We start from the raw sequence: 12,467 nt of genomic DNA on the forward strand, positions 1-12,467 counted from the left end.
CACACACACACACACACACACACACACACACACACACACACACACACTTCTACAGGTGACCAACATCGGGCAGATGTTTGTGCCCGATTCCTAGTGAAGGCTTAGAGATGGGCCTCAGGGAATGATGATAATAATTTTTAAATGGCTGTGATGAAGTTGGCCAATTATGGTTTCATCACACTCTTTCATTTCTCTGGCGGAAAGTTATTTGTGCAACAGGTCTAGTCCTAAAGAAAGTCACTAGCCTCATCGCCCCTCCCCACTGTTCTCACAGACCCTCTTTCCTCCTGCATAGCTGCTCCCTGACCTCAGAGACCAAATTCAGGGTTCTGATCCCCGTGACCCCCTCCCCCTTCACTGCCTCCCTCTCCTGGGCAGCCTCAGGAGGTAGCTTGCTTTGCCTGGGCTCGGTTGCTCTTCAACATCCTGTGGACTCCCACTTTTCTTTGTGTCTCTACCAGCACCCTTCTTGGGACACCTGCCTTTCTTAGCAGATGGCCTGAACCTTGAATCACAGATTCCTAGACTGCTTGAGCTGGAGGAGAACCAGGGGAACATAAACCTGACCCCAGAAAAGGGAAGGCACTTGGCTCTTATAGACAGAAGCAAGTCTACACAAGCCAAGCTGATGATACTCCACCCCCAGAACAAAACCCCAACTTTGAGAAATTCCCCTTATGGCTTATTTACGAAGCCATTCGATGTGGGGTTGTTGCTCTACCCTAGGGACCCTGGCTGGTTAGGGGCATGGTCGTTGCTGTCTGGCTGAGGGAGAGGCAGGCCCTGGAAAAGGGGAACCCAGAATGTTCTCAAGCTAGTTTGAGTTTTTGGTCACAAGCCTCTTGCCTGAAGCCCTGAAGGTCTTAAGGCCAAGGAGAGAATAATCTCCTTCACTGGACAGTGGCTTTGGATTCTCAAACCATTCCATCTGGGGAATAAAATGCCAATCACATCAGGAGACATCAATTTCTGAATGCTCAGTAACCCCTGATGTCAGGTGTAAAATGGGGCCAGAATCCTCCCAGCCAGTTTCTGTCCCTCTCAGTATCCTGCACTCACAAGTTTTAAGCCATTCACTGCATTGAGCAGACCCCTCCTGTCTCTACCTCCTTCACATCCCTGCCAAGCTTGAAACATGTGAGAAACTGCATTTTCTCCCAAACATAGATAAAAGTGAGCTCCACAAAAAATTTAAATATAAACCTCCCCAAAATGAAAATTTCCTAACCGTTTGACTGCTCTCCTCCTAGGTCATGGTTTTGCCACCAGATAAATCTCCACTATCAGCCTTCATAGCCTGTTGAGTTCAATGTTGCTTGTGTTAGTGACAGTGAATTTGCGTTTGAAAAATGAACTACCGATGAGAACTCCTGTTGAACCTGTATTGTTTGTTATTCTGAGGCAAGGATTTGGCCCAGCTTAATCCGGGGCTTCAAAGCCAATTGCCCTCGCTCTGTATACAGAGCGTCAGAACCCAGTGGCGTGGGTGATAAGACAAGTAAGGGTTGAAGACACTGGGAAAGTGGGTTGGAGAGAGAGTCCTTTGATCTCTTTCTAAAGTATTTTCTGAAAGCAAAAGTCTATCAGAAGGAAGTGTCTTTAAAAAAGAATCAGAGAAGCAACTGATCTTCCAAAACAGCATTCATTCCACACACCCTCACTCCTGCCCCCCACCTCAGGGAAAATATTTCTTAAAAATGCTATGAGTGAATTAGAAAACTGTGTGTGTGTGTGTGTGTGTGTGTGTGGACACACACATATGATATATACACGGGTATAATTTTCAATGTCCGTTTTATTGAAGTGGGACATTCCTGCAGAAAAACGAACAAATCTTAATTGTACAGCTCTATAGACTTTCACAAAAGGAGTACCCCCAATCATGGCACCACCCAGATAAAGAAACAGAAGAGAACCTCTTGTGTGCCTTCCCCCCCCACCACTCCCGGCCCCCCCCCTCGAAGCCCCTCTCCGGACTTCGCACCCCTTGGATTTGGTTTTGTGCCTACGTTTAAGGGAAGGCACATCTAGATGCTCCTGGGGTTTCCGGGGCCCCAGAGAAAGTCGGGTGCCTTCGGGTTTGGGGTTTGGTGTCCTGGCTAGGTGGAGAGAATCTGGCTGGTCTCCTAGGTCCGGCTTACTCCCTGCACCCCCCCTTCTGGATTGGTGAGGGGCTCACGTAGGTCAAGGTCAGGAATTTGGCTAGGGCTTAGGCCGGGGAGCCAGGAGCCCCCCGCGGCTGTCTGAGCCCAGCTGAACTTGCACGTCTCCTCTCAGCAGCGAGCGAGCATTAGAGGGGCTGTTGCCAAGATCACAATGCCCCGAATCCCTTGCCCCGCGCCCCGCAAGCCTCCCACGCCGAGAAACGTCCAAGGAAGCTTATCTTAGCAGTTCATTCTAAAACCATTTCCGAGTATGAAGTAGATAAAGGCTCCAGCCCGCACCCTTTCAGAGCCTGTTTCATGATCAGAGGAGAAACCCCCGGCTTTCATCTCCTCCCGGGCGGCGGGGCGGGCGGCTTGTTTATGCCCCGGCGGAGCCGTTTCCGCGGGCGCCCAGAGCGCCCCTCTGCCCGCGGGGCCCGGAGCCCCGAGGGGGCGCCAGGGACGCAGACGGGAGGCCCTCGGGGCGCAGGGAGAGAGTGGGGGAGAGGGCTCGACGGCGCGGGACTGGGGGTGGGGGGGCCACGGGGTGTCCGGGACAGGCGAGCCCGGGACTCCTGGCCGGCGCCGGTGGCGGGGCAGAGTGGGAGCCAGGCGGCTCAGAGCCCTAACCTCTCTTCCTGGCCCTCCCTCCCCGACCCGATGAGCTGTTCATTTCCCCCACAGTGGTGGTTTCCAGGTACATTTACATCCTGAGTCACAGAAACAATTTACATCGCACTCCCTCCCGCCATCGGTTTCAGGAGAGAGGGCCTTCCTTCACAGTGTAGGGGAGCCCCGAGGAGGTGACAGTTCCCAGACCCAGCCTGCCGTGGCAGGAGTCGCGCTCACCCGGGAACGCTCCCTTGCTGGGCCTCTGGGCTCCAGCTTTAGCCCCCTCTGGAACCAAGGGCAGATGCCTTCAGCGGGGAGGGGAAGCTTACAGGCTGCATGGACCGTGTGCTTCTCCTGCACACGCAGCCTTTTCCCCACCCGGGTGTGCCCTGCATTCTACTGGAGCCCCGCAGGTGGGGAAATGATAGGGTCCCCAAGGCTCGAGTTCTCAGAAGCAGTCACCAAACTGGACCCCTGACAGATAGGGAGATACCTATTCCAGCGAAAACAGTGGCGCTCCCTGAGCCTGAGTAGTTCGGCCTGGAGCAGTGGACTCTTGAGCTCCCGGCTCAGGCCAGCTGTCGCATCCCGGGTCCCTGCCCCTCAGGGCTGCAGCCCTGGGAAGAGGGGAATTGGTAGGCAGGGGAGGCAGAGGCTGGGGGATACCTTCCTTCCCTGTGCCAATTCCTGGCAAAACCTTCCTGAGGGTGTTTTCCATCAGGAGTCCAGTCTGTGGCCAGCTTCTAGGAGAAGCCAAATCACAGGACCCCAGTTCCATGCCTTGGGAAGCTGAGCACAGGCTGCTTATGGGCCTTCTAGAAAGCATCTAGCCCATGTCAGCCTGGCCTCCTGAGCTGCTGAGACAAAGCGTAGTAGGGAGTAGAAGAAGGGGAAGGGCAGGGTCCTTGACCCTCCTCTCAGCCCAGGTTAGGGAGACTACTCCAGTGGCAGGGAGCCATTTTCTCCTGGCCGCCCTTGTAGATACTGTCCTGGGGGGTGGCCATATCTGCCCTCTGCCATTGCTACCTGGAGTGATTATAGGACAAACAGGCTAAGAACGGGGCACTGGTGCCAGGTCAGCGCAAGCACAGCCAGGACTGCCCCATCTTGTGGCAGTTTCTGTAGCGGTTACAAAATGGTGGTTTGGAGGGGACAGGATTCTTGGCCTTCCCCCAGGGAGGAGGGGAGGTGAGGCAGCTGCTGCCCTCCCCGCTTCAGCTTTAGGCCTATCAGGGAAGAGGCTGGGCCTGGAAAGAGGGTGGTGCAGGCTCCAGCTGTGCCCCCAGGCCGGGCAGGGGCTGGTAAGCAGGCAGGACCGGGTTCCTGAGCCCTCTCACTTCCCCCATTCCTGGAGAGGGGGTGGGGTGGACATTTGAAAATGCTTTCAATTGACATCTGAGACAAATTCTTCCACACGTTTTATAAGTCCCTAGACTTGCAGCTAGAACTTCCCTCCTCCCTCCAGGCAGGCACACGTGCACACATGCGCACTCCATTGTGTACTCAAGTACACGCGCGCGTGCATACACAGGCCACACACCTCCCACGTCCCTGGCCCACTGCAGCGCTCTCAAGGGCCCTTCCTCCCGCAAGAGAGAGGGCCAGCGGACTGGGGCTGGGCCAGGGGTAGAACTGAACCTCCCACCTCAGGGTCCTGGCCGGGGCTTGCTGTAGGGTCTGCCGGCTTGTGGAGGCCTTGAACCCTTCTGGAAGCCCTGTCCTGTCCAGGTAAGCTGGAACCCCTGTTGACAAAATGGGGGGCTGCAATCATCTGTTTGAGGTGTCTAGGACAGCTTCCCTTGAGGTTCTCTCCGCTTAATGAGGAGGCAGAGGACGACTTGATGGCTTTCCTTGAGGGGACAGTTTGGGCACTGTCCCCAACTCAGGGGATTTGGTTCCTGATGCCCTAGTGTCTTCAGTTAGGTTTGGATCCTGCCTCTCTCTTGGGGGAAACACCTTTGTGGGAGATCAGCTAGGAGAGGGTGGGGGTGTCTGAGAGGATTGTGAGGAAGGTCTGTCTGCCCCTCTGCGGAGGTCCAGTGTCAGGGACCTGGTGACCAGGGGGCAGAGCTGTGCCCCTGCAGGTGTGTGTACATGCTGTTGTTCATGTGTGTGTGCTGGGGGGTCTGGGGAAGTCCTTCTCTAGAATATTCACTGAGCCTCGGGGTCCTGGATGGTCTTAGCATGGGCTGTGGAAACTGGAAAACTTCCTGTTTTTTGGTGAGTCCATTTTCACAGAGGTCGGTCACCCACTGGTTTGTGGAGGAAGGAGTGCTGTGAGGGCCAGCGGCAAGAGTCACAAATGGATGCAGTGAATCCAGTGAATCCACACACCAACCTGTGAGATAGGTGGTAATATGCCCGTTTTAGAGATAAGGAAACCAAGGCACAGAGAGATCCAAGCAAGTTGCCCAACGCCTCACAACTTGTCAGTGGTGGGGCCCAGGCACAGTGGTCCTAGAATCTTTTCTCCATGAGGCTCCTGAGCTGGCTTCCCCTGGTCCCTGGTGAGTGTGCAGAGGCCCAGGCAAGGTCTTCACACAGTTAAACACTTCTGCTGAACACCCCAAAGGAATCCAAAGACCTAGCAGCGCTCTCCTGTTTTCCTGTGAGTTGGTTTGAGGCCTGAGGGCTTCCACAGAGGCAAGGCCCGGAGGAGACACTCCATTGATTACAGAAGCAGCTGACAGGGACTTCGAGGTCTTTTGCTCTGGCCCCTGTTAATGGCAGCCCAGAACTTTAGTTGCATATGGACTGGCAAAGGGCAGGAGGGAAATCAAGCAGCCAGGTTGCTGTTGAAATCCTCTCTCATGACCCTGAGGGTTTCTATGCTTTAGCTGCTCACAGCCAGTAGGCCTAAATATTAGGGGATCGTGGGGAAGAGGGAATTGCACTGGGGAAGCCAGGTAAGCCCTCTTCCTAGACACAGCTCCCGGGGCTCAGAGCAACTGGTGTGGCCCTTCCCTTGTGTAGGGGGAGGCTGAGGCCGGAGAGGGAAGGGCCTTACCCAGCTCACACAGGTCTGATCAGGGGCCAGTGTCTAAGGCCTTCTGTCCCCTCACCCCTGTGTGCCATCTCTTCTGGTGCTCTCTGTATGCCTCTGCCTCACACCTTGGCTCCCCCCAGGAGGATGTTCCCCAGCTACAAGGTAAAAGTCACAGGCATGAACCCCAAGACCAAATATATCCTGCTGATTGACATCGTCCCTGCGGATGACCACCGCTACAAATTCTGTGACAACAAATGGTAAGAACCTGGGGCCCTCACATCCCCTGTTCTTCTCTCACCACAGCCACCCCACCACCTGGTGTTTGGTCCAGGGACTCACCAGTTAGTTCCAGTGATTGCCCAGACGTGCAGCATTGGGAACTGAGCCTGCAGGGGCTGCAGGGTCGGCAAATGTCTGCCCACCTGCTGCAGACGGGGCTGGGGCTGGAAATGAGCTGCAGTGTTTGAGTGTTTGGTGGCTTTCAAGAGTCTCTTCTCTCCCTACAGCTGTGGACAGACAGGATTGGTGACTATGCTGTGGGGTGACAGATGGACAGCAACACTGGATGAATACAGGCTCTGGTCGGGCCGCACTGGGGAGGAGGGTGGGAGCTGTTTTCTTGGGGGACTTTGATATTGGATGGTTAGCACCCAGGTACCTGGTCTGTGGCATCTTCTGCTGCTTTTCCACTTGCTCCTTGTCTGGCTGTGAGCCCTTCCTTTAAGCTGTCGATCCACAGTGAAGGGCAGCCGCCTGGTGGTTGGATGACAGGACGCCTTGGCAAGGGGTTGGGGGAAACAAGTGGGTTGTAGGGCAAAACAGGGGCCAGGCAAATAAACACTGGGCTGCTTTTCCTAAGGCCACCTCTTCTGTACCCTGTCTGTCCCCAGAGCCCAGGACAGTGCTCAAGGAGAGAGAGGGATTGGATGAATTAGCAGCCGGCTGGAATGTGGGCTCCACAGTGGGTTGGTAGTAGGGTCAGCAGAGACTGGGCTGAGGAGGCAGGATTCAGTGGCCAGGTCCTGTCAAGGGCCATGTTTCTATTTCTTCTCTCTTCGGGTTGGATTATCATTCAAAGCAGGCTCTGGCTGAGGGTACATTTACCAAGTAATTTCTTTGGGGGCAAGCACTATATTGGGGACAAGTAATTTGAAAGTTGTCTGGGTCCTCTGAGAAGCTCCCTCCAAATGATATAATTTATAACATTTTAAAATTGAAACTGTAACAGGTACACAGAAGTGCCTAAATCTCCACACAATATACTTATGATTAGCTCCATTCTTTGAAGTAAATAATCACATCTGTCTGTAACTTCCCTTTCTCTTTCTACTGCAAATAAAAGAGATTCAGAATCGCTGCCCCTCCTCAGCACACTCTCCTCTGACCCTCACTCGACCCTCACTCCCACTCACAATGCCCTACACTGAGAGTATAGGATGAGATTGATTTTTTTTTTCCCCTCTCAGATTTATGGGGATTTGCTCTCAGAGGGGACAGGGAATCTGGGCTTTTCCAGACCCCAGAGTAATCAACCGCTGTGGTTCTGTCTGCTCTGTTGGCAGGATGGTGGCAGGGAAGGCTGAGCCGGCCATGCCAGGAAGGCTGTATGTCCACCCCGATTCTCCTGCCACTGGGGCCCACTGGATGCGGCAGCTGGTCTCCTTCCAGAAGCTGAAGCTCACAAACAACCACCTGGACCCCTTCGGCCATGTAAGAAAGAAACTGCCTGGCCTTGAGAGCCAGCCCTGGTGCTCTGCTGGGGGTGGGCTGGGTAGGGATGGAGTTGTGGAGAATCCACTCTTGGGATCCAGCTCCGGGCTTTGGCACGTGCCGGGGCCAGACTGGGGAAGGAGCCCCGGGTCTGAGTCCCACAGCAGTACATCCTTCCCCTCATACTTGCTGCCTGGGTAACTTTGGGCAAGTTTCTTGACCTTTTTGAGCCTTGGTTTCCCTACCTAAAAACATTTCGTGGTTGTAAGAATTACCTGAGAGAATATGCAGGAAGCACTGTGCACGTGGGAGGCTTTAAATACATGGCAACTATCCACAAGGACAATGATGATGGGTCAAATCTCTCCACTTTGGTTTCCCCAAATTTGGCCTTGCTGGAGCCAAACACACGTTCACTTTCTTGGGAAAGAGTCACTGATGAGTTCTGAAGCCTCTCTTTGGCATGTGCCTTCTGCCGGGCCTGGCACCCCCTGCCCTCTGGAAGGGAAGGCCTCACCCTGGCCCCGGTGGCCGCTCCTTCCTGGCCTTGCCTGGGGCCTGGCTCTTACAAGAGAGACTCTGGAGCCCCAGGGATGCTGCCGCTGACGCCCCATCCAGGCTGCTGAGGCTCATTCTTTCCCCATCTGGCTCTGGCAGGCCCACAAAAAGCATTTTATGTGGAAATTTTTAGCTCAAGTGTGTGGCAAACTGAAGTCTGGGGACCTGGTATTATCCGCCAGGGCACAGGCCTGGCCCCTCTCTGCTACCCGTCGTTACTCTGGAAGTACAGGGTGGGGTGGGGTGGAGCACGGGGGCCGTAGAGGCTGCCAGATGCAGTTGCCCAGGCTGTGCATGTAATCCTCAGGGTGCGGCTGGTGGTAGGGGACGCAGGGGTGAGGAGGGGGTGCAGGGATGTGCCTCTTTTATACCTAAGTTCTATTCCTGAGGAGTTGCATGCACATCAGAATCCTGTGAATCATAGTTCCTCATGGAAAATGCCAGCAATGGGTCATTTCTGATTGATTGGTATACAAGACAAGCAGCCCTTAGTTCTAATTTTCTGAGTCTGTTCCGTTCTCTTCTGAGTTGGTAATCTATAAACAAGCAACTAGGAGAAAGCTTAATGAGTGTAATGAACTCCTGATTTTTCCGTTTTGCAAGGAGCCCAGGTTTTCCCATGCGAGGCAGGCAGGTGCTGGGGGTGTGTGGCAGAAAGGGGCAGACCCAACTTCTCCTGGGGGTGGAGGCAACCACCGATCTAATGGGAAGGGTAGGCCAAGCCCCCACCTCCCAGAGCACGGGGCCTTTTAACCAAGGGACAGAAGGGCCTCCTGGGTCTTACTGGGCACTATCCTGGCCAAGACTTTGCTCCCCGTTGGCTCCTACCTGGCCTCCTCTGCTTGCCCAGGTCATGGCACCAACCTGGAGAGGTTAACGAGGGCCTCTGTGGTGGGAGTTTGGGACTAGCTGGCAGGCACGTCTCTGCCTACCACTGTGCACAGGGCAGAGCTTGGCAAGAGCTGGATCTTTGCGTGAGCCAGCCTGGCTTGCCTCTCCGGTGCCTCTCCTGGAGTCCATAAGGGGTTTGCCTTAATCCCGCATATGGTCTTGAGTCTGAGCCGGTGGGGCTGCCTGAGGGGCTCGTGATGCTGGGATTAGCCCTAGCTATACTCACCACGCCTGCCTGGAGCTCACCTCTCCTTGGCCGTAGGGATACTCCCCATACTAACTCAGCTTCCTCTGCAGAGGGTTGGGATGCAGAGCATCTTCCTCCCCCCCACCCCGCCCCCCGCATCTGCCCAGCACGAGCAGCTTATTGGTTACAGCACCCCGTGTGCAGCGGCAGGACCTGGAGAAGAGGTGACTGTCCCAGGGGCTGGGAGTGAAGGAGCCGTCTTGGACCCACACCTGTCCCCAGGCCAGCATTCTTTCAGCTTCTCCACCCGTCTTTCTGTGCCCAGGGCTTGAGCTGTCGGATCTGCAACTATTTGGAGCATCCCTGGAGAGGGAGCAGCTTCTGACCATGCAGGCAAGGGCTGTGGAGGATGGATTCCTAGATAAGCCATGTGGACCAGGGCTTTCTGCTCATTGGCCTGCACCGGCGGGAGTGCTGAGTCCTTCATCACCCTGCCCGGCTTCTCGGTGCAGGAGCCTGGGAAAGAGCCATGTCGGACTATGAGTCTGCCCCCAAACAAGCCCTTCCTTCTGCATTGCTCACCTCCAGTGTTTCAGTTTTCCCTAAAATCTCCTGGACCTCGAGGAACTTTCTCAGCTAAATGAGCTTTGGACTTTTCCCTTGGGTCTCCTAGTGTCTCAGGGATTTTAGCTGTTGCCTTTCATTTGCAGCCCTCCCCCAGGACAAGGGTCCAGGGTCCCAGTGAGGGCTTGGGCTAGGCAGCCGGTCCTGTATACAGGGAACAGGGACCCCTTGGACCACATGGCCCACATGTTCCAGGACCGGGTTCTGCCTAGAAAACTCCTGGTGGGTGTTTGCCGTGGTCCGGGAGGGCCGTCTGTTCCTTCCTGGGGTAGGTTCAGGGTATGACCACTGGTTTCTGGGCGTAAGCCCAAGGCCAGAGGACGGGCAGAAAGGATCACGGGGGCTGGGCAGGACTGACCTGCTGCCCTAGGGCCCCAATTCAGCTCCACTTCTGTTCAGCTGCCTAGAGATGGGCAGGCGGCCCTTGCCTCCTACTTGTACCCCCTCCCACCCCCCACCCCCCCAGGGTCCTAGGCCAGGTAACCATGAAATGGTAAGAGAAACCGCTTCGGGAAATTGAGGAGGGCCTCACCGAGGTAGGGCCTGCCTCCCGCAGCAGGACATGGAGACGGCTGGGTCTTACTTTTCTCCTGATCTGGAGGCAGGGAGCCCAGGGCTGCAGTGGGGTGGGGTCTGTGTGTTTGTGTGTGTGTGAGAAGAGACACCTATTATATCCCAGGACTCCCAGATTGCTGAGCTGGAAGACCAGCTTATGCTTTCTGACATAGTAAGTCTAACTATTCCAGAGGCTGGGTTGGCTCCAGGCTGGGGGTGTAGGCTGCAGCTCTTTGGTCACCGAATGGCACTTGCATTGTCCCCTCGGTGTGCCACCTCTTCCTCTGACTACCAAGTGAGCTTTGGGATCCAAGCTCAAACGCTCCTTCCTCAGGGAGGCACTTCAGGGTCCCCATTACATGCTCCCACATTGCCACGCACCTTTCTGTCCTAGTACTTACCGCACTTAGGGTTTTATCTATTTAAAGATTCATTTATTTATTTTAGGGGGGAGGGGTGGAGGCGGGGAGAGAGAATGTTCAGCAGACTCCATGATGGGCTCCACCCATGACCCCAAGATCACAACCCAAGCCGAAACCAAGAGTCGGATGCTTAACCAACTGGCCTCCCAGGCACCCCTAGAATTTTATACTTATAAATCAAATTTGTTTTTGAATAGGAAATATACAGTCCCACGATTTAAAAATAAATCAATGACTAAAAAATGTCTGTAATGAACCATTTTTCTCCTCTGGTTCCCCGTCTACCCAGTTTCTTCTGATCCCGGCCACAGCTAACCACTGTTACTAATTTGTTTTTGGCATTTCTTTTTTGCATATACAAGCAGAATACAGAATCTGAAATCCTTTCTTTTATATGCAAAAGGTAGCACACTGTAAACGCTTTTTGCGCCTTGCTTTGTCAACAGTATAACATGGAGATCACGCCCTTCATCTAGAGCTTCCTTTGATTCCTTTCATTGCGCGATTGTTCCATAGATCATGTAGGCAGTCCTTATCACAGAAATGAAGATGCCTATTTTTGCTCTTTCAGTTAAACTTGTACCTATATCATTTTACACCTGTGTCAAGTATCTCTTTGTGGCGAGTTGCTTGCTCAAAGGGTGTTCGGATTTGTAATTTGTGGTTTTGCCCTCCATCGGAGTTGTATTGATGGCTACTCCTGCCACCACTGTAGCTTCCCCAGCGGGTGGGAGAGACGTTCTGGGCTTTTCCCAGTCAGACGGGTGAACTATAGATACTGGTTGTAGTTTCAGTTTGTATTTCCTTTATTCTGAGTGCAGTTAAACATCTTTTTTCCTCTTCTGTGAACTGTTGTCCTTACCCTTTGCTCATTTTTCTCGCAGATTTTCGAGCACTTATCCATTCTAGGAGCTTGTATAAATGAGGAAGATCTGGCCCGTATATGTGATAGGAACTGCTTGTATGTTTTCCCAGTTTGCCATTTGCCTTGTGACTTTGCCTGTAGTGGTATTCTCACACAGAAGTTTTTGACTGAATATATTGCTCTTTTCCTTATGGATTCTGGGTTTTGAGTAACTGAAAGCCCTTACCCACTCCTGACTTAGAAGGAAAATTTCTTGGGGTGCCTGGGTGGCTCAGGTCATGATCCCAGGGCCCTGGGATCGAGTCCCGCATCAGGCTCCTTGCTCAGCGGGAAGGCTGTTTCTCCCTCTCCCACTCCCCCTGCTTGTGTTCCCTCTCTTGCTGTCTCTCTGTCAAATCAATAAGTAAAATCTTAAAAAAAAAAAAAAAGGAGGAAAAATTCTTGTGTTTTCTTGTAATATTTTATGGATTTATTTTTACATTTAAACCATTAGTCTTTCTGGAATTTATTCTGGCATTCAATAGGAGGTGTGAATCCAACTTTTTTTTTTTTTTCTAAAGAGCTATCCAGTTGTCCTTACACCAATAATTGACTGGTTCTCTTTCCCCCCCTGGCTTCGGATGCCTCATTTCTGTACACCAAATCCCCATATGAATTTGTGTCTGTTCATGTGCCAGTACCTTCGCTGTTGAGACTTCATGATGGGCTTTAGTGTCTGGCAGGGCTGGTCCCCCCTTGCTCTTCTTTTGCGGAGTTTTCTTGGCTTGTCTTATCTGTTTTTTCATATGAACTTTAGAATCAGTGTATAGTATTGAAAAAGAAACTTATTTGTATTTTTATGACAATCGCTTGAAATTATAAATTGACTTCGGGAGGGAAGGATAGGAATGCCTCTCTCTTTGTTGATGCC

General features: G+C 53.2%; 1 protein-coding gene across 6 annotated transcripts in view; it reads left to right on the forward strand.

The window, feature by feature from the left end:
• The window catches only part of TBX4 (T-box transcription factor 4), a 31,863-nt gene that overhangs the window by 7,672 nt on the left and 11,724 nt on the right, over positions 1 to 12,467 (forward strand). For all 6 annotated transcript variants that reach the window (XR_012374451.1, XR_012374450.1, XR_012374452.1 and 3 more), the window contains exons 4-5: positions 5,883 to 6,002; positions 7,308 to 7,455. Coding sequence is in view for 3 of the 6 variants with exons in the window: in XM_073879504.1 (XP_073735605.1) it covers positions 5,883 to 6,002; positions 7,308 to 7,455 (268 nt within the window). In the remaining 3 variants the exon portion in view is untranslated. The remainder of the gene's footprint in view (positions 1 to 5,882; positions 6,003 to 7,307; positions 7,456 to 12,467) is intronic.

Source organism: Callorhinus ursinus, unplaced genomic scaffold (assembly GCF_003265705.2).
Source record: "Callorhinus ursinus isolate GAN/ISIS: 27379988/994484 unplaced genomic scaffold, GSC_fseal_2.0 scaffold34, whole genome shotgun sequence".
In the NCBI taxonomy this organism is placed as follows: Eukaryota; Metazoa; Chordata; class Mammalia; order Carnivora; family Otariidae; genus Callorhinus; species Callorhinus ursinus.